The sequence below is a fragment of the Aulostomus chinensis genome, chromosome 9 (assembly GCF_037954235.1).
Source record: "Aulostomus chinensis isolate RoL2024-O1b breed Wild chromosome 9, RoL_Achi_v1.0, whole genome shotgun sequence".
NCBI classification, from domain to species: Eukaryota; Metazoa; Chordata; class Actinopteri; order Syngnathiformes; family Aulostomidae; genus Aulostomus; species Aulostomus chinensis.
In genome coordinates this window covers 27854532-27876742 of record NC_141328.1, presented here as the reverse complement: position 1 = coordinate 27876742, position 22211 = coordinate 27854532, and the positions used below count along the sequence as shown (strand labels likewise).

Here is a 22211-nt window from a genome sequence, read left to right as displayed (position 1 = left end):
GAAGGGTTGCTGGTTCGATCCTCGCTCCCTCTGTGGACTGCGTGGAAGTGCCATTCAGCAGGTTTCTGAGCCTCCAGCATCTGTGTGTGTTTGCATGTGTGAGAGAGAGCGAGGACGAGGCCAAAACGTCGAGAACTAAGGATGGGAACCGAAAACGAGAACCGGTTCCCAGTGTTTCAGTGCCTTCGAATCATTTCCCAGTTTTGCTAAAGATTCCCTTATTGATTCCAGTGTGACGTCAGCACGCACGTTGCATTGGCGACGTCAGTCACCAGCACAACCAGTAGGAAACATGGCTCAAAAGTTAAGTTACGTTTCACGAGAAAGGATAACAACAGGGCAACTTGCAATACTTGTAAAGTGGATACTTCATCAAAGGGAGGAAATACTACCAACATGCAGGAACATCTGCACACACAGCCTGCGGTGACTTTGAATGGATGTCATGTTTTTGAACTGCTCCGGAGTGAATCTCAACCCAGCGGCAGCAACGTTATCGTGTCCTCTGCTGTTAATAGTGCAGGTAGCTAACCAGCTAACACTGCCTATCATGTTAGCGCCCCCTCACTGTTGAGTTTGTAAGGTCATGTGACTTCCTAACTAAACAAAGTTTATGCTTATTGACCTGTTTGTTCACTTTTTTCCAAATGAGAACTGATAAGCGAATCAATAACGAACCGAATCGTTAAGCAGAATCGAAAATGGAAGCGCAATCATAAGAATCTTATCAATTCCCATCCCTATTGAGAACCATGATGGAAATAAGAAAGTTGCTGTGTAAAATGAGGCCATACAGGGCTCGTTGAGAGCTCCTAATCAGATCCGGTTCTGGATATCATCTTATCAAAAAAAAAACCCAACAAATATCCACAACAGTCTGAGTTTCTTGCCAACAGACGCACCAACACCAGTGTTCACAACAGGAACAAACACACAGAGAAGGTCTCTCAGAGGAGGAGTCACCGTCATGGGAAGGAGTTGGTCCATTAAAGCAGAATTGATTGTTTCTTTCCAAGTACCCTTTGGGCTCAAGACAAATTGTGTTGTGGTATTTTCTTCTAAAACCCTGGATTAGGAGTGCGGATGTGAGAGGAACCTGCAGTGCTCAGTGCTGGCAGCAGGGGACAGGCAGAAGATTTGGTCCAAATCCTGGAATCATCTCGCTGGAGTAAACTCGCTCACATGCAAACCAAAAAGCAGGACACATATTTTGTATATTAATGCATCTAAATGTACATATGAGGCAGTATTTCCACAGTAATACTCTGGTTCTACTGACAGACGCTGCAGGAAATGGCTCCTGCCAGCTCATTGTAATACGCTGCCAACAACTTCTCAAACTGGAGCAGAGAGTAAAGGGTTCGTCTCTGCTGTCCCTCCTGCAAAGTTATTTAATCCTCCATACCTTATGATTTAGTTTCTGCAGAAAGTTGTGTCTGTTTCATTTTTTGAAGAGACAGTTTGTCTTCTCTGGAGCTCTTGCGGAGTTTGTGTTCTAGAACAATTCTTCATGGTTGTTGTGTATTGCTGGCAGCTGTGAGTAGGTTTCCATTAACCTCTTCTGTTGCTGCCTGGCCAGTGGAGAGGCTGGAGCGTGTGTAGGGGAAGAGTTTAACCTGATGACGGTTCATAGGTGTGATAGTGTGATCGCACACGCGCAGGAGTGAGTTTATCTTGTCATCTGCAAACATGTTATTGAGTTGTGTATCTTTTTTTATTTAACGTGCCGTGAAAAGTAATCCTGTGCGGGAGCTTCAGGTTCAGCCTGAAAGGAAGTGTGTTCCTGGTATTGCAGTTTTTATTGATATCCCCGGGTTGGCAGTTTATTGAATGTAAATCAGGCAGGCTTAAAGAGGTCGGGCTGTAGGAGGGCTGCTAATATGCCATCATCCCTCTGCTGGGAGAGTCGCTCTCCTTCTCTCTACGCCAGATGAATTAGAAGCTCATTGTTTGGATGTGGCACATTTTCCACACAGACTCTTTCGGTGGGATCATCAAAGAAGGCCTGTCAGCTTTCGGCTCCTGTTATAACTCTATTACATTGTTTAGTGGGGTCACCAGTGTCTGAGCCCCTTGATTAATTCTGTTGTTTATTCTGCAGGGAGCACCAACATTCTTAATGGAGCGCGTATCCAAAGTTGCCGGCGTGAGACTCGCGTTCATGATCGTTACTGAAAAGACATCAAGAGGAGAAGAGACAAATAAATGTGTAATAAAAAAAAAATGTAGAAATGATCCATGTTTAATATTCAACTGCTGTCAAGAAGGGACCAGATTGAAGTGAATTGTGGCATTAAGTTTTGACATTATTTATCATATATCACAGAGCGGGTGACATCATTGCTTGGGTACATGCTTTGGCAGGTTGCGCTCTCATTTTTCCGGTAGCTTCGTCATCTTGAAGACACCAGTGAATGTATTTTTCAGTGACCGCTGTTCTCCAAAGGAGCGTTTACAACTGTTTCACTTGCAGGCGGCGTGATGTTTGCAGCTGTTTGACAGTTCAGACCCGCAGTCCAATAAAGCCTCACATTCAAGTGAAGTTTCAGTTGGAACACGACGCTCTCAGTTCATCGGGGTGAACAGTGGGATCCGTCAAGTGATTCCTGTCACTCCTCTACTCCAGACTCCCTTTAGAAAATGAGTGATTGTGCTGCAGCGGCGTCTGACACCCTCACATACCAGCCGTGTTCCAGGTTCAGAGCTCGTCTCATTAACTTTCAAGTCTCTGGAAATGCACGTCCCAAAAACCTCCACACCACATTGAATCAGTTTGATCAACTAAATGTCTCCACAAATAGGATTTGTCTCAAAGTTCTTCATATCTCTACGTCATAAAATGCTTCATAAAATCCTCTGACTCAGTTCAAAAAAGTAGAAGCACAATATGAATAAGTGTGTATGTGTGTGTGTGGGGGGGGGGCAAGTTGAATATTTGGACAAGAAAAGGTTTTGTGTTGTTGAGAGTCTGGAGGTTCAAACAGGCTGCACGTATTCAGATACCATCCTCTGAAAACCTCCCTCAGCTCAGTACACAACCCGCAGAACACTACAGATCGCTTCCTGTGAAGGAGGTGAACTCTATTTTCTCTGCTCCAGTGTTTTTCTAAAATGGGTCAGCAGATGTTTGAGAGAGAGTGAGAGAGAAAGCAAAAGAGAGAGGGAGAGGTGGAGGAGGTGGAGGAGGAAGAAGAAAAACAGCCAAAGCAAACTGTTTGCTCTGCAGTGTGGGCTGAGAGGAGAAATAGAGAGAAGAGTGGGAGACAGTGAGGCAAAGAGACAGCATCTCCTCTATGTTCTGGTCTGACGTCGGCGAAAAAAAAATTCTCTGCTTTTTCTGGACAAGAGGAGATCACATTCTGTCCTTTGCAGTCCACACCCTTCAGATTCAATACAGAACACTTAAGTGTTTACTTAAGCAATTTACTAGTATTCCCCCTCAGTACACGCCAAGTGACCAGGTTGCAGACTGTGTTTGATCATGTTAGTTTGTAATAGCACATCTTTATACACTCGCATGTCATATTTGGCTCTGACACGTTTGGTTTCTTAGAACGATTGCAAATTGTGGTGGGTTTTATTTCCCTAAAATATTTTTTCTCAAAATGAGATAAATTGCGAAGAACACAAAGTTGAACGCAAAGAGCGCACGAATAAAACAAAGTCTGCAGCATTTTTGGGTTCTGATGAAGCTCAAGAACAAATTCACCTTGAGTCTCCTGTAGATCAGGAAGCTGAGACCCACAGAGACCAGCTGACAGCTAGTTAGCTTAGCGCAATGAATGGTGATGGATGGGCAGGTTAGCATACTCTGCCATCGTTTTTTTATTTTTGTCTGCAGTAATACAGCTAGGGTTGTGTGCTGCAATGACAACATAATATAAATAACGATTTGAAATGACAAGACATTGAATTTAAAAAAACAAACACCCACCTGGCATTGATTGTGCTAAGCTAACTTGCGGTCAGTTCGTCTTTGTAGGTTTCAGCTCAAATCTAACTTCTTGTCTGGATCCACAGAGGATGACAAATAAGTGGATTTCCCACAAAGTTGGCGTGTCCCTGTAATGTCTCCCTTTGGACAACCTGACCTCATTCAAAATGATGTCGTCTGAAGCTGAAGTTAATCATATTCTGCTGAATATGTTTGAAGTTCTTGTCATCCATTTTGTGTGGATGGCAGTCTTGGCTCGTAGCTCCTCCACAACGGTCATAGGGCTCTGAGCGAGGCCTGCCACACGACAAATGTAGCTCTATAATTAACTCTGTAAATTGTGTTGCTGTTTCCTCAAATGCGTTTTTTTTTTTCCTCTTGTTTTTCAGGCTCTCACCGGGCGAACCAGTGTCCCGTCAATGAACATGGCTGCTTGGACATAGATGTGTGTATCCATATGAGCAAACTGTGTGATGGAGTACCCGACTGCTCCGACGGCTGGGACGAGGGCCCCCACTGCAGAGGTAACAAACACATTTGCTAAACACGTAAAGACAACTGTCATATTCATCATCTCGAAGAGCGTTGCCCTTTATTGTGGGTCAGAAAAGTCCCGCCTCCTTCGACTCCACGGCGAGCGAGCGCCTCCTTGTCTTTGCCTCCTAAACCCTCTATCAGTAATCTCCGCTGTTAGCCCCTTTAATGAGCTGGCCTGCTTTGGCTGGCGCGATTACTCTTTCTGGTGAAAAAAGTCATTAATTTATCAATGGACTCCGGCTCCGAGGCTGTTTTCCCAAACCCTGCGGGAATGATGAACATGCAGCACAGATGCAGCTGAAGAAGAAGAATCCTGTCAAATCCTCCCCTATTAATTACAGACAATGGAGGAACCAGAGATGGAACATATTGGGTCCATAGTTTTGGTGTCTTTGTCTCCGCAGACAAAGGAGCCAACACTCAGGATGATTGTCTCAGTATTCAAGCAGATATTTCTGCCTCCAGCTCCGTCGTCTTAAAGCTCCAGTAACTTACAATAAGATACATGTCAACTCTCTCGTGCGCACCTCCCTCAATAATCCCTGCACCTGATATATGACATCAGCGGATCAAATATTTACAGAGGGGAGGCAGCTTGCTGCTGAACTATGAGGATGTGATTGCTTCTAATAAATAATTGCAGCGGATCCTGGGTGTGTGGCTCGTACCCTCTATACTTTTTCCAATATTTACTTTCAACATGAAAACCTGGGTAGAACAAAACAGAATGTTCCAAGCTCTCAAACAATGTCTGCAAGCATCGATCGCCCGATCTCCTCCTGTCCATTTTCAGCTACCAACACGCTTCTGTTGCCTGTGACAGGAAAGGCTCTGAAAAATATGGAGCGACGTGAGGTTCTGCTAGCACTGATTGCTAGCATGCAAATAGGGCTCCGATTCCTCTACACTGCTTAGATACATCGTGAGGGACTTCCTGTGTGACCGTCCCCGATAGTTCCCTGCTGACAAACGTCCTGTGACGCCAAATCATCCCAAACGCGGCGATTCCTACTTGTTCATTGATGAACATTTTTTTCTTGCTCGCGCTCCCTCATCCCGCTGCTCCTCAGGTAACACACAGAGGAAGAGAGTGAATCGTAAACACAGAGCCAGAGTACTTCTGCGGAAAAAGAAGTATCAAATGAAGTAAACCCCAGGAGTGTTGCTGTCCCGTCATCGCTGCCTTTACTCGAGTCAGGGAAGATATCAACAATCACAACTCAAGTCCAGCTGTGGTCGACACACACCTTCACTTCAACCCCCTGGCCGTGCACTCACATGTGCACCCAAACATACACTCACACGGTCGCATTCTTGCAAACACACACCCAAACACACCCATTAACCCACACACACACCAGCAGTGTGTCCAGAACTCCTGGCATTGCTGTTTGTGACACCCCCCCCCCCTCCTTTCAGGGAAAGTCCTGGTCCTTCACAACCATCCTAGTGTTTGGTTCTGCAAACTGCCGGCTTGTGCAAGTATACCTGGGTGCTGATGTCTGAAAGCACACTTTGTCGTTTAGTGTGTCCAAGTAGTTCTGCCAGAGTTGTTGACAAGAGTGGTGAGAGGGGAGGGCGTCGCTGGGTCGCTCAGGGAGGAGTTTTATCTCACGGAAATAAATTGACCCAACATTTTCATAACGTGATACATTTCCTCCGTGGGTTGATAGTGTGGTCAGCCTCCATGTTGGCTGGCGTGGTCAGTGAGCAGGAATGATAACAGAGTTCCAGGTGCAACTCTGGGATGGCGCTGCCGGGTTGTGTGATGCTGAACCTGGAGGCTTTAGATAGACAATCAGTCAGATTAATGATTTGGGTTTTTGGTGCTTTGCAAAAGTAAAACTATCAAACTAAGAAACTTCTCATCATTCTTTTACAAAACCATTTTCCTTGCTGTGAGAGACGAGGATGGCCTGCATCGTGCGTGTGAGCGGACTGAAGTAGCCGGTGCTGTCGGTCTACAAGGGACATCACTTCAGTCAAATTTAAGAGGATAAAGAAATCAGACAGCAGCGACGGTGACCATCTCAAGACTTTCTCACTCGTGTGCGTGTTTGGTTCTTGTCTTCATTCCTGGACGTCTGCGTTCGCTTCCAAATATGGAGCTGGAGGCAACACCCATTTCTGTGCTTAAACTGGTGCAGCGTCCAAATGAAACGCATCTGCCTTCAAAACTACTTTCTGTTTTACGACGTGTGAGCTGTGTGGTTGGCATCTGGTTAGGTTTGGCACTAAACAAGCCTACTTGGTGAGGAAAAACAACATGGTTGTGGTCAGGAAAACATTGTCAGCTCGGTTGGGACTTTTGTTTTGTCGAAAAACATTTGACTCCAAAATAATCTCGTTCTCACGGCTGGAAACGGGACTCAGACTCTCACTAAGTCAGGTGTGTAGTTACAAGGCCGGTGAGTCTGCGTGAGGCCTGCATGTGTTGCTGCTGTCATTCCTGGCTGATGGAGCCTCTCCTGTAGGGGGGGGCAGCCTCAGACCTGCTTCTCTCAGAAGTGACTGATGGGGAAGAGAAAATGAGGTCATGGTAGGACTCTTGAGAGCGTTTCACTGTTCCTGGCTGTCTCAAAGGGAACCCTTATTATTCCAGCGGTCTGATGCCTTGTTTATGCATGCAGTGGGCTCTCATTGTCCTTCATGTCTCACTAACTGTGGAATGAGAATTGGCCGGAGACTTAATGCTGCCTGCGAAAGGCCACATTTTCATCTCTATTCATGAGCAGGTCTTGACCTAAATGAGATTATTGGCTGCAGTTTGGGGTTGTCTTCTTCTTGCATGACGAGACCTGTTTGTCTTTTATTGCCACTCACTATCTGTGCAGTTCTATATTTTTAACTCATAATGGGCTGGAGATTAGAGGAAATCAGTGCTGCTTTCTTTAGTTGAGTTGCTGCGTGTGTGTGGGAGTCTTTCACGTAGTTTATGTACTTTTGTGTATTTGTACGTCCCTGTTTGACGTGTGAGTGTAGATTTAGAGGTCTGGGGCAGCTTGCTGCCTCTGTTTGGGACGCCGATAGCCACTGTTTGCTCAATACTCAAGCTGCCCTGCTTGTGTTTGCATACTGTTGCTTTGCCCTCCAGACCACGCAGCTGCAAAGTGATTCTAATAAATAGACTTGAATGTTCTCAGCAGCCTCGGAGATCTTCTCCTCCCCTCACAAGGGCGCATACCAGGACCTACACATCTTTATCTTCCTTACTGTTCCCACTGGGGCTCATTGCTCAGTACCGCAGCAGTTCCTAGCATCTACAGTGACATTTGTGATCGAATGAATCATTCAATCCATCATCGAGCACTTTCACAGTCTACTGTCACGTCGTGGCTAACTTAGTAGTTTAAAGTCTAAAATACTGTTAAAACTGACCTGCTCAGATGGTTTCATTTGTCCAGCCAAACATTTGAGCACCTAAAGAATTCACATTTCGTCATAAATGAAGAAAAAGCTTTATTTTTGCCTAAAAAATGACAAAATGATTCATCGGTTCTCATAGAAGTTGGTGATAATTTAGTTTTGACAGTCGATGAATCAATCAGCTCTGAAGTTTTGCTCTGTAACTGTAATTTATGCATGATTGAGAAGAAGAGAACATGAAGTATGAAAAGCTGGAGAAGTGTTAGATGGCAAAGTGAAATACAAATGATTTATGTTTGTATGTTGAGGTACCTGACTGAAATAACTTCTTTATTCTGTAATGAGAAATAATCTGCAACTTCTTTATCTTTTTTTGCAAAAAAAATTCCAAGACTTTTCCAGCTCTTTCTTCTTTCTTTTTTTTTTCTGTGTAAATTTAGAATATTTGGATCTTTGGGGGTAAGACTGAATGATCCGTTGAGAAAATAATTGTCACTTGTACTCGTGGGAATGCCTCTCAGGGCTGCTGCTGCTGCCACCTGAGCTAAGGTGTGTGAAGGTGTAGCAGGGCAGCAGCTCCAGCCAGCTGCAGGTAGACTACCGGGGACATGTGCAGACCTGCTTCCAGACACGGAAGAATAAAGCACAAAGGTAGGAATGTCCTGGGAATTTCACAGAAGTAACACACTGGACAATCCGGTTTATACAGTTTCTGATTCTGTTTTGACTTTCGGTTACAACCACATGATGTAGAAATAGATGTCAGGTTGATTTTTATTATTTTTATTATTATAAATATTTTTGAATATCGATTTGTTTGTTAGCCATTTGATGGATAATTAAGTTAAACTCGAAGCACTTTGTCGTTGTCACGAAGGTTTCTCCCTCCAGTCTTAATTCTTGCTTGTGTTGTACGTCGCTTTGGACAAAAGCGTCTGCCAAATGAAATCGTAGAATTGTAGATTTGATGGCATTAAGCGCGTTATGTGGTGTCCTGTGCCCTGCTGAACCTGAGCCGAACTGAAATCTAGAAGAAGGGTGGATGGAGGGATGGAGGGATGATGAAGCAGCTCTCTCCTTCTGACTTGTTGCTTCTCTAAATGTTTGTATTGCCAGTGAATCAAATGTTCTCCTCCACACGTCAGCACGCTCTTGCAGCACTGCATCGAGGAGGCTGCAGGCTGAGTGGGGTGCGTCTGGACCGGGTCCTGCAGTGTCACACACGCCGGATATTGATGCCTCTACTGAGGCCGGAGGAATTAAGTGGAGAGATTTTCATCAACTGTGGTGCAAACCTCCCCTTAGTCTGGAGGATCAACTGATAACAAACAGATGCTTGAAGGTCACTGTGACCTCGTAAAACACTTTTTTTTGGTCACAACTGACCAGCTCGTAGGCTGATTGTGACATTTTTATACAAATGTATAAGATGATGACGCTTCCAAAAGTTGAGGTTGGCTGCTAATGTGGTCTTTAAACAACCAAATGGGAATTTTCTTCTGATGCAACTTTCCAGTGCATTGCTTCAGGCTCTCACTCAAGTCTTGCTGATATTTAGGGTTCCGTCCATGTCGTAACCAGATCGATGGCCTCGGCTCGCTGCTGCAGGACTGACGGCCTTGACTGTGTTGTTGTGTAATTTGTTTGCTGCGTTCGTGAACCTCTGGCCAAACCCCTGCTGCACGTACGATGAGGTCCATTTATTTCTGTCTCGGCCATTGTTGCTGTGCTCGGGTTTTCTGTTCTTCTGTTTCTATTTTGTTTCCTCTTTTCCTCTTGGTTTTTGATAAATGGTCTCTCAGCTAAAAACAAGAAAAAGAATTGTTTTAATTTCACATAAAAACCCCTCAAAGTAGCAAAGCAGTAATATTTATCTTTTAGATTTTAAGAGTAGCTAGTAGATGTGTGGCTTATCTGGTAAATAGCATCAATTCATTTTACAATTGATTGTGGTTGTACTGTTTTATACTATCTTGTCATAATCTACGGTAACAGAAGTGTATGCATATTTAAAACTCCATCCATTTTCTTCTGCTTATCCGGGGTCGGGTCGCGGGGGCAGCAGACTAAGCAGAGAGACCCAGACTTCCCTCTCCCCAGATACTTTGTCCAGCTCCTCACGGGGGATCCCGAGGCGTTCCCGGGCCAGCTGACAGACATAGTCCCTCCAACGTGTCCTGGGTCTTCCTTGAGGCCTCATACCATTTAAATGTGCCCTGAACACCTCCCCGGAGAGGCGTCTGGGAGGCATCCTGACCAGATGCCCAAGACACCTCAACTGACTCCTCTCGATGTGGAGGAGCAGCAGCTCTCAGGGAGAGCCCAGCCACCTCGAGAGGAAACTCATTTCGGCCGCTTGTAGCCGCGATCTCGTCCTTTCAGTCATTACTCATTAAATGAAAATAAAATCAGTCGAAGCAGAAGTTTATAGGTTTGACATCTACCTTGATAAGGTGATGAATTCCATTTTGTAATTTTTTTTTCATGGTTTGTATCATTGTATGTTGACATAGATTGATAATTATGGGTTGATTAATTGTGTCCAGATCAACCGTTTCTTGATACTCAGGTACAAAAGACAAGCGAAAGGGAACAAGGGGCACTTTCAGGGCTGTTGTAGCACTTGAGTTGCCTGTGGTCTTTCACAGTCGGAGCCTCGGTGAATTGATTGGATACGGGCCACAGTATTTGCCGGGGGACTCTTCCTTTCACTGGGGCCACAACAAAAGGGCCATTGTGGCCCAGTTTGCCACAGGCGTTAAACAAGGAGGAGCCTTCTGTGGTCCAAACTGCGCTCCTCACAACTGTACTATCACCGGCTCCTGTGAGCGTTCACCACTGAGGTGCATTTCCCTGCACTGATGGGAACCTCCCTCTACAGTTGGCTTATCCCTCAACTCTTACCCGTTGCACCTGGAACGCTGGGACTGTCCTCCAGAGTTTAGCATGAGAAGTAGCACATGTCATATTTCATGTCAGCATGAATCTTTATTTAGAGATAAAAGCTTGCTGAAATGGCCACGCTCTGCTGGGCGGTGACGGAGGTGTCGAGACAAAGAGAACATTGTTCAGTAAATGAGTGCCCATCGCGATAGTATCTGTCCAGTTGCCCTCCAGTTGATCCCTGTGGACCCCCCACCCCCACAGACCTGGTCCTGGTGAAGTCACACTTGACCACAGTTGGTAAATATTCTCTAAACCTAATTTAAGTGTGTGATGTAACTCCTGGTCACTGAGGGCTGAGCTGTCTGTTCTAAAACTAACATCTCAGTTACCATTTCAGTTCGTTTTTCTGATTTCTGTTTTCAAACGAACTTAGAAAAGATATTTTTCACGTTTCAACTGTAGATCTTCCTCGATGTGAAACCACCACGTCTGCGACGTCTTTCTGCTACTTGTGTAGGATAAGTCAGAGGAAGTTCAGCTGCTGTTACCTGGCTTTTCCAGGATGTTTTTGGGGCTGACTGACCGTCCCGTGCTTCTCACGGCGCTAAACACTTTTCCCATTCAACACCGTGTCCCTGTTTGACATGCTGGAATAAATTTGTTGTGCTACCGTCTTCAGTCGCCTCAGAATTTAGACAAACTTTGCGCTGGACAGTGGACTCCGGGGAACTGAACCAGTTCTAGACAACTGAAGAAGAACAAGCACCTTCCCATTAGTGCGTGCTGCCGTGTTGGGATTTGTTCTTTAGCTTCTTCAGCCTGGGGACGTGGTTGTTGTTCCTGACTGAAAATATCAAAGTCCAAGTGAAAATCAATTCTGAGTCATAAAATCATATGAATTATTAAAATTGATACCCAGCTGTAATGCAAGTATTCATGCTGCAATATTAGCTGTAAAGCGAGAGACGTAACTGAGAGCATCGTCATTCACTCATTCAGCTCCTATCTCGGACTCGCATCTCCAGCACAGCCACGAGAGAACATGAGAGGATGTGTGGATGTCCTGCTCTCTTCCTGCTGCAAGGATCTGTCCTTGAGTTCCCTCTGGGGGTGGAGACCCCCTAACGCGTGCGCATTAAAACCCCCTCCTGTCACATGCACAGATGAATACACATGCATGCACGTGTACCTCCCCCGCTCTCTTACACATGCAGATACAGCTACAAATCTGATCACCCAGTGAAGATGCTGCACTGGGACGATGACGATGATTAGAAAGTTGATCTGCACACAAATCTGACTGATGTGGCACATTTAAAAGAGCTATTATTAGGTTCTTGTTAGCCTCCCCAGTGTTTAATGTTCTCTGTTGTGTCTCTGCCGCAGAGGGAGCACCAGTCTGCTCCTCCCATGGGTGCCAGTTTCACTGTGCTGTGACTCATGACGGGCCTAAGTGCTACTGTGGCAACGGCTACGAGGTCGCTGCAGATGGAAAGACATGTAAAGGTGAGTGGGTGATTTAGCTCATTTATTCTGGCTCAACTAAATTAAAACTTTTCTGCTTACCGTCTGGAATCTAAAGTTTCCACAAACCACTTGTCTCAATATAGAAGATAAATGCAGGGTTGCTACCTACAGTAGAGCTGGAAATGTGTATATATATATAAAGGATACATATTTCTATATATATCTTGCATTTTTCTCCCGGTAGATTTCAATGAGTGTAATGTGTATGGGACCTGCAGCCAGACATGCACCAACACTGAGGGCTCCTACACCTGCAGCTGTGTGGAGGGCTACCTGCTGCAGCCAGACAACCGCTCCTGCAAAGCCAAAAATGGTGAGCATACACACACAAACAATTTGGCGTCTCTCTCCCTTGCTTTCCTGTTCACTGTTCCTTCCTGGTCACCATCCCCAGAGCCAGTGGATCGTCTGCCCATGCTGTTAATAGCTAACCTCCATGACATCCGCTGCACCTCCCTGAGTGGCTCCACGTCCCGACTGCCCTCCATCGCCACCAAGCAGACCATGGCTATGGACTTCAACTATGCCGAGGAGACGGTGTGCTGGATCGACGTGGGCGACACACCTGCTGCCACACAGCTGAAATGCGCCAGTATACCCGACCTCAAGACCGTCACCAACATCCGCACCATCAACATTTCCATCACCCTGCACCGTGAGTAGCGGTTGAATTGACAATAACGAAGGAAATCTTAACTGAAAGGCAGAAAATGAGTACGATTTTAGTTCTCGTGAATGATATTTCCTGCTGGCACTCTTCTTTTTTTTTTCTTACAAAACTGACAGCTGCAGACTGAAATAAATGAGCTGGGTATCTAATCAACTGAATTGCTTCGATACTGTTGAGTACAGAGAGATGCCCTGTCATTCATTACCAAATTTCAATATCTAAGGAGTAAAGTTGTGGTCTTTCTTTTTTGTAAAACTGCTTTGAGAGGAAAAATGTCAGGTGTTGAAACTGATAAGTGAAGCTGAGCCATATTTTGGTCAATTCATAACATGAAAATGTTATCAGTTTACTGAAACCTAAAACCAGAGACTGGAAGTGTAATGTCATTAATGTCACTTTCATCTGGTGTTGAGTTCAAGGTATTGTGAAGGTGCCGGTAGTGAAACTTTGAGCCGTCCGCGGCCCTCAAGGCTACACAGACAGCGCTCGTGTAATCAGTTGGAGTTGTCAGCTCGCCCTGTGTGAAATGTCCGTTCTCTGCCTCAGGAATCAAATGGTCAAATTTGCATTTTCTACCTCAGCCAAATGTAAGATGTGAAGCCTCATCCCCAAAAGGAGCTCATGCAGCATAAGTGCCAAGCAGAAACGCTGAGTCCAGCTTTATTTTTCTAAAGGTCTGTCTTTGAAGAACAGTGCCACTCTGACACACTCCTGATTCACAGAGGCAGTGTGTCTGTGTGTGTGTGTGTGTGTGTGTGTTGCTGCTGACTTGCAGTGATATGATACATATAATGCTGCCGGCGTGCAGGCGGGCATTAGTGTGCACAGTTCTTGACGGGCAAACACTAGCCTCCTTCATCGTTTGATTTATGGACTGACAGAGCGTGGCTACTCAGACCCGTGAGCTGCTCTTTCTAGATGCATTTTAGTAAAATCGACGTCCCATCTTTGACTTCTGACGTGATGACATCAGCCCTGAAAGATGCTCTCTGCATTTCTGTTGTCCAAAATGTCCTGAGATGGTGCTGGAGAAAACGGTACATGTTTAGGTTATCGTCCTAACTGATGGGCTCCAACTAATTGGGCAGCACACACACTTACACACTGTATGTGAGGACTTCCTTCTGAGTGACTAACTCATATAATGCTGACATGATTTTGTTTTTATTTGCCTGGCTGACGCAGCCGTTACACTCTGAGAATGAGGGCAGAAATGTAGACAAAACACCAAAGTCACAGTCAGGGTGTGGCTTTGTGCGCGTGCGTTCTCAGAGCAGCGTGCATGGGAAGCGTTCCCTTGGGAATGAGCCTTAGGCATGGAACAGCAGCTGAGAGGAAAACAAGTGGAGAAGCTTGGGTGTGTAGATGCTGGAAAGCAGGACGTGGATCCCACTTCATGATCTGAGGTGTCTCGGCTCATGTCCGCCTCAAATGAAGCTCGTGTAACTGCTGTCACTGGCGGGGCTTAGAGGACCAGTGAACCCCGATGTCCTAGAATGTCTTTGAACTGGTGATTAAGGGCAGTCTAATGCCACTCGCCTCACTGTTGTTGGGTCGCTGCTGTGGGTTTTTCCTTCACTGCATTGGAAGTGGCGCAGGGGACATGGAGGTAGGGGTGTATGTGAAACAGACATGGGAATGATAGTGGAAGAGGAAAAGAGTCAAGGTACTGATTTGCTGTAAATTGTGTGTGTGTGTGTGTGTGTGTGTGTGTGTGTGTGTGTGTGTGTGTGTGTGTGTGTGTGTGTGTGTGTGTGTGTGTAAGAGGGGGGGAGGTCATGCAGATGGTATTTACATTCCTCCATTGGGTTATGTCAGCCTGAGCAGCCCCTACATTCCTTCAGCTGTCTGAGGTCCTGTCCAGTCAGGTCACTTGAACACACACTTACACACACACACACACACACACACACACACACACACACACACACACACACGCACGCACTGGCTCAGAATCTTTGCTGGTCATCTTGCATCTCTTGTATTTCCATTTACTTCTACTGTAGGAATATGAATATATAACATCTTGCTATGAATGTTGTGTGACTGAAACACACCAGACACGCATGTGACACGCAGAGGGGCGAAGCTGCTGATGGTCCAGGACTGCTGTCTGTCCCTCCAGACAGAGAAAATGACAGACACAGCATAGAAGTATGTATGCAGAAAAGAGCGCAGTCAGTTTAAACCAGTTTTAGATGAATACCTCAATGAAAGTAATGAGGGAATTGCGTTTAGGTTCACACACACATTAGCATTCCTCTCCAACGATCTGGTCTCGCTTCCCAGCTGTAAATGTAGGCCAAACTCAGGTGAGCGAGTCGATCGTCTGTAGCCATTTTCTTCCACCGTGCTAGCAACACCTTCACGAACAACCAGGGTAAGACGGACTGCGGACTGAAAAGTCTACAGTTTCATTTGCACTACACCACTGCTTCATCATCTTTTAGAACCTTGGCGTTCTGTCAAGGTAACATCCCTGGTGTCCTTCACTGATGACACATTTCCCTGCTGCATCCTTGTCGGAGGATGTTTCAGGACGCCGTGTTGTTGACACTACAGACGATGTGTGAGCCAAGTGTCCCAGATCACCTTGTCAAGTGGAGTGAATCACAGTGTTTCCTGGAGGTCGTTGAAACTCGTAAGAATTACTGCTCAGCTTTATCATGTAATTTCACTAAAATAAGCAGCCGTGGAAATGTCAGAAGGCGTAGTTTGGAGTGGGAAAGGCAGGAGAAGGCCATAAATCTGAGCTGTGTCTGGGACATGTCAGTTGACTTTGCCCTGGTTTGTAAATGTACAATCGGGGTTTCCCCCAGGTAATAGTTTGTGCAGGGAAGCCACAACGAGCTGTGGATCTTGTTGCATGTGTCATCACGCCTCATAAGCTGCTACACTCACAGGGAAGTGTTCGACATTTTGCGAAATCAAATTATTGGCTTCCAGAGGAGAAGATCTGTACCACTCATGTCCGTCCGAAGGTCAGAATAATAAACCAATAACAGCGTCTACCATCTATAGACACTCCAACAATAGCAATTAGGAAAGAGCTCAACAGATTATCCTTAGTTTTGTTGAATTGCTCCTTCTTTTGGCCACAAGAAGCTGCTGACTAAAAAGCGGGTTTGTGTGCGCCGTCGACTTGGAACACAACAGAAAGTTTGTAAAGTGAGAAAACGGAGGGAGATGTGGATGACTTGGGAAAGTAAAGGAACAAAACAGGTTGCCTCACCAGCATGGCTGTTTTTTTCAGTCTGACTACTTAATTATCAATAAGTATTGATAACAAATTAAATAAAATATTTTATGTTGTTATTGGCCCTGACCTCACAGTGGGGTTCGTATCAAGACACGATACGATGAGAGATGACTGTTGTGCTGCTGCACATATTTAACTCACAACTTTGGGCACTACCTGGTAGTCGAGTGACATGTCCGTCACATGACATCGACAAAAACTCAAAGGAGGGACTGAGTTCCAATTTGTAAGAGCAGTGTTTCCGTGGTTGCACGCTGTTCCTGAACTCACTGGATGCAGCTGCCGCAACATCGTATTTAAAGACGGAGTGCATCTACGTCCCTGTGACTCACTGAGCAGCTACACGCTGAGCCATAGCTGCCAGTACATACGTGGAACAAATTCCTTTTTTTCCCCGAAGAATGATGTCAGAAGTGTGTATATTTTTAGGAGCAGAAACTCTTTGACGTTCACGATAATTGAAGTTCAGAGTGTTGTGGGTCTAGTTGGGCCTGCTGGCTAGTTTGACTGTCCAAAGTCACTTGGGAGCAAATAGAAAGCGAGAGGCCGTCTTTGCACCTCGGCGAGGACTTCGCCTTTAATGTGTCACCCGTCAAGGCTGTCAGGTGGATAAGAGAGACAAATCACTCCCTACATTTGTGGAGTTTGTTGTTGTTGTTTTTTCCACTCATTGTCCTTTGCTCTAAAATATTTGACCCAGGTGAACTTTGCATCCATCTTCATTAGCCTTTCTTCTGCTTGAAGGTGAACTTTCAGAGACAAATTCGGCTGATGTAACAGCTGTCAGCATGGCCTCTCTGTCAGCCCTGTGAGTGTTGTGTAACAAGAGGGGCTCAGGTTAATATACGGTGGGCAGACCTGGGGACGGCTTAGATGTATATGGATGGGCTGAATATGGAGGAGGAGAGTTTGGCGCAGGTTTCACACAAACAAGGTGATTTATAGCTTCTGGGAGCCTTTAGAGAGCATCGCAGATTAGTAGACGAAGGTTCCAGATGTGGCCTGCTCCGTCTGCATGTGTGTCTGACCGGGGAGATAAAAGCGGAGCAGAGACTATCCATCCTGTCCTCTCCAGCCTGTGAGCAGAACTCCACAGCAGGGACCAGCTCTTGATCCCGGGTCCTGCTGTCCATCTTTCAGCCCTTCTTCCCATCTTCCTGGACTTTGTTCTTGATGCGTTTTCAGAATAAATCAAATAGAGAGGAAGTGTTTAAATCATCCTGTCTCATTTAAAAAGTGATTCTTCTGTTTCTTTCACTCGATGTTAATGCACCTCTGGTAAAAATAAAGGCTTGTCATCTACTCTGATATTCTCTCAGCTGTCACCTGCATCCTAAAAGCACATCCCTTCCCACCTGAAGGACCTATTTGACTGTCATGGGTGGAATCATTCCCAGGCACCCCTGACACCAGGCGTTCCTATCCAATGAAAAGTCTCTCTTTATCATTTTCTGCAGGAGGGAATTGCCAGTGGCATGTCTGTTAGGAAGAATAGCTTTTTAAATTGAGGTCATTTGTTCAGATCCTATGGAAACTGCAGTTGCTGAACTTGCTCTGGAGGGTCGAGGAGGTTTTTACAGCTCGTGAACTCAACATAAGGAGGATTACAGAAGCATGACGACTCTTTTCTGTTGTGCACAAACACAAATACTTACGCTAACATGCTAGTAGAGGAAATGCATCGCAGTGCCACTCTAGAGTCCAGCCGCTGGTATGTGACTAGTTTGTAGAATTAAATAGACTGTGACTGCCTATACTCATGCTCCCTGTGTGAAAGTCCATTTGTTGCCAGCATGACCCCTCAGTTTGCACAACCTCCTTGTAGTGTGAGCTGGTAGGCGTTAACAGCAGGAAGTGGTAGGGTAGAGTGATTGGACAAAAATAAAGTGTGAGTGAGTTCACACAGTTTCCCAGCAAAAGTTCCACTTACCAGAAGCTTGAATGGGCGAGGATGTCAAGGGACTAGCGGGATCTCAGGAGTTGTATGTTGTTACGCAATGGCATAGTCGCTGGGTTGCACAACAAGCCCTCGACTCTGTGCATGAGGCTAATCAATGCCTTGTGCAGCCAGGCCTCCAGCTGGGTTTCTGTAGAGGAGTATGTGTTTGGAAGTCATACCGATGGGAGTATCTCTGTCAACCCTCAGTATGATAACAAATGTTCTCCGTTATCAGAATCTTGTTTCTAATGTTATGAAACTTCTTGACTCTTTTGTTCTCTCTCCCTCTGGTCTTCTGTAGAGGGTTAGTTTTATTACTTCATGTAGGATGAGATTGCCACTACCTCTGCAGTCTGTCCATAAATTATGTCTGGCTTGGAGATGCACCAGAAGCTTCTTAGATCTGATTGTAAATTCTTTCTCTTTCTCTCCAGACTACAGACACCACCCGGCTCTCCTAGTCGCCCATTTTCTCTTCAACTGCTTATAATGTAACCCAAGCATACTGTAGGTCCCATGTGGGGCTGGCCTTTTGAAGCTGTGTGTGTGTGTGTGTGTGTGTGTGTGTGTGTGTGTGTTTGGTATGTGGGGTGGGCGATTTCTACATTGGGCCCAGATGTGTGTATGCTTTGTTGTAGAAGTTGCTTGGATCGTATCTGAGCAGCCTGATTACCATTGTTGGGGGAAGGTGGGTGTGGGGTGGGGGCGGGGGTTGTGTGTGTGTGTGTGTGTGTGTGTCCGTGGTCCCTTCATACAGGGCTGGGTGCGGGTCCAACAATCCAGAACTTCAAACCCTCACTGCTGGGGTCCTGTTAGGTCGGCTCTGCAAGCAGTAGAATTTCAAAATATTGTTCATGTTGTGTATTACATCACAATATCATTTAATTCTCCTTAACATCACTCTCACAAAACACACACTAAAAATCCCCCCTTCCTTCGAGGGGGTCAAACAGACGTCATGTAGAACAGCATAAACGTGTTTTGCAGAATTTTACTGTTTTTCTTACTCTCTAAAAGTCAGAAACGACTAAGTAACTCAGGACAGACTGTTCCCACGAGTTTTCGGTGATTGTAAAGTTAGGTGCGACAGCAATATTAGGCTAGTTTAGCTAAATGTATGACTTTCTATGGCACCAAATAATAAATCAATAATAATGATCCTGTGTGGGCCTCCAAAAACAAAACTATGTACTTTGAGGTCTCAGGTGTCTAAGTCTAAGGTTTGGCTTGAGCTTAACAACTCAGAGGTGATCAAAAGCTAAGACAAACCCAGCGAGGGTCTGCTCAGAGATTATCATTTGTTTGTAAGAATGATAAATGACAGTGTTTGGTTGATAAATAACTCTATTTATATAGCGAGTAAATACCAGGGGGCCTAATGTTGATCCTTTGGTGCCCTTATCAACAGTGGGGAGGCTGGATTTTCTTCTTGAACTCTGAGAGACTTGATTTGAACCAACTGTGAGCCATAACTTTTAGACCTTTTGTGTTCTCTCCGTCCCCCGTGTCGTGTCTGCTTTAATCAAAGACAAGTGGTTCGCTGTTAATGGACAACCTGTTAGACCTGGCAGTGCAGGAACATGATGGAGGCTCGTTAAATCAGTGCAAACATTTTTTAAAATGTCTCTTGAAGAGATGGCCTGGAACATGCAGGGTGAGGCTGTGCTGGAATATTCCCAAGAGTTACATGACTGTACTTTCTGATTTCTTAATGGCTCTGTCCTTTTCCTTCTGTTCTCCTCTCCTTCGCGTCCCTCAGATGTGGAGCAGATGGCTATAGACTGGCTGACCGGAAACTTCTACTTTGTGGATGACGTGGACGACTGGGTGTTTGTCTGCAACAAGAATGGCCAGACATGTGTTACCCTGCTGGACCAAGAACTGTACAACCCTAAAGGCATCGCCTTGGACCCGGCCATGGGGTGTGTACTTCCCTCTGCTCTTCTTGACCTAACACCAGCCTCAGTACTGTTTCAGCGATACTTGGGGGTGCTGTCTTATGATCAGACGACCTGCTGACCAAGCAGGTCATCAAAAATCTAAGCACGTTTTCCGGATGGGAAACTAGACAGATGCTGGTGTGCCACTAAGAGACTTGATGGCTGGCTCAGGTTGCGGATGCTGACGCACTAGTATCTAATGTAGTTCCTTTTCCAAAAGTTTCATTTCTCTATTTTATGACCTTTTAATACCCATCCGTGGTATTTCTTATAACCTCAATTCCAATGGAGTTGGGATGTTGTGTAAAACATGAATAAAAACAGAATGCAATGATTTGAAAATCCTTTCAATCTATATTCAAAGGGAATACACTACAAAGACGAGATATTTCATGTTCAAACTGATAAACTAAACTTTGTTGTTGTTTTTTTTTTCTTTCAAATATTCAGTCATTTTAAATTTGATGCCTGAAACATGTTCCAAAAAAAGCTGGGACGGGGGGGGTGTTTACCGCGGTGTTACATCACCTTTCCTTTTAACAGCACTCGGCGAGCGTTTGGGAACTGAGGACACTGACTGCTGAAGCTTTGTATGTGGAATTCCTTCCTATTCTTGCTTGATGTACAACTTCAGTTGCTCAGCAGTCCGGGGTTTCCGTTGTCGTAGTTTGCGCTTCATCATGCACCACACATTTTCAGTGGGAGGCAGGTCTGGACTGCAGGCAGGCCAGTCCAGGACCCGCACTCCTTTACTATGAAGCCACACAGTTGCATCACGTGCAGAATGTGGCTTGGCATCGTCTTGCTGAAATAAGCAGGGACGTCCCTGAGAAAGACGTTGCTTGGACAGCAGCAGATGTTGCTCCAAATCCTGAATGTACCTTTCAGCATTAATGGTGCCTTCACAGACTTGCAAGTTACCCTGGGCGCTAACAGTGTTTCAGGCATCAAATTCAAAATGAGTGAATATTGGCAAAAAAAAAACCCAACAACCAAGTTTACCAATATGAACATTATATATCTTGTCTTTGTAGTGTATTCACTTCAAAGTAGCTTGAAAAGGACTTGCAAATTGTAAATGTTTTACAGTGTCCCAGCTTCATTGGGTTGCACATCACATCACGTTTTCTTGAACATGAAAATATCTCTTCCTTCTTCCCTCCTTCTGGTTCTCTCCCTCTCCTGCTACAGGAAGGTGTTCTTCACAGACTACGGTTCCACACCGAGGGTGGAGCGTTGTGACATGGATGGTCAGAACCGCACCAAGCTGGTGGACAGTAAGATTGTCTTCCCTCACGGGATCACACTGGACCTGGTCAACCGCTTGGTGTACTGGGCTGACGCGTACCTGGACTACATCGAGGTGGTGGACTATGAGGGCAAGAACAGGCACACCATCATCCAGGGCCTGCTGGTGAGAGCCGATAGACAGCCGCACGTGTGCCCAAATCAAGTCACACACTAAGGCTGCACTCAGGACCTCTCGGTGCAGATGTGCTTTCAACAAACATGTATTATTACACACACTACTATCTATTTAACATCTGTATATACTTAGAAGCATCCAGTGTATCAGTGAGATGCGATCCAGTGGTGCGGAGGGCAGCATGGCTCAGAGGTAGAGAGGCTTTCCAGCAGCCGGCTCCGGCCAAGTGCCCTTGAGTAACATACTGAACCCCTAACTGCTCCGGATGAGTAGGTCAGGGCCTCACAGGGCAGCCTCCCCCTCAGTCTGAGTGATGTTAATGTTGAACATCAATCACTTCCTCCTAACAATACTTGCTTGCGAAAGCACAGCACAACTTCCTGTGTTGGCTTTTTGGCCACTGTGTTACCACAGCAAAGGCAATTTCTTTCCCTATAGTCAGAGATGATAGACTAATGGAAGAGAAGTAGGGAAGCGTTTTATGACTAACATGTTTTGTGGTTTGGCAGTTCTGCTTTTTTAGGCAGTGTTATATAGGGACATTTCTGATTCGGGCATTCTGGTGTTGGGATCAGAACGACTCGAGGAGCAACTGCCTCTACATGTTCAGCTTTCTCCGAGTGCTGAAATTTTAGCAGTAGCTTGACTCTGACCTTCAAGAATGCAAAAAGTCTGTTTTTCGAATGTGTATCATCATTTATTAAATCGCACCATGTTTTCATACAGT

The 22211-nt window shown here is 45.4% G+C and overlaps 1 protein-coding gene across 2 annotated transcripts in view; it reads left to right on the top strand.

The window, feature by feature from the left end:
- The window catches only part of LOC147256632 (low-density lipoprotein receptor-related protein 1-like), an 83833-nt gene that overhangs the window by 20876 nt on the left and 40746 nt on the right, over positions 1-22211 (top strand). For both annotated transcript variants that reach the window (XM_086214806.1, XM_086214805.1), the window contains exons 3-8: positions 4324-4458; positions 12110-12229; positions 12435-12563; positions 12645-12905; positions 19878-20040; positions 21250-21472. In XM_086214806.1, the coding sequence (XP_086070932.1) occupies positions 4324-4458; positions 12110-12229; positions 12435-12563; positions 12645-12905; positions 19878-20040; positions 21250-21472 (1031 nt within the window). The remainder of the gene's footprint in view (positions 1-4323; positions 4459-12109; positions 12230-12434; positions 12564-12644; positions 12906-19877; positions 20041-21249; positions 21473-22211) is intronic.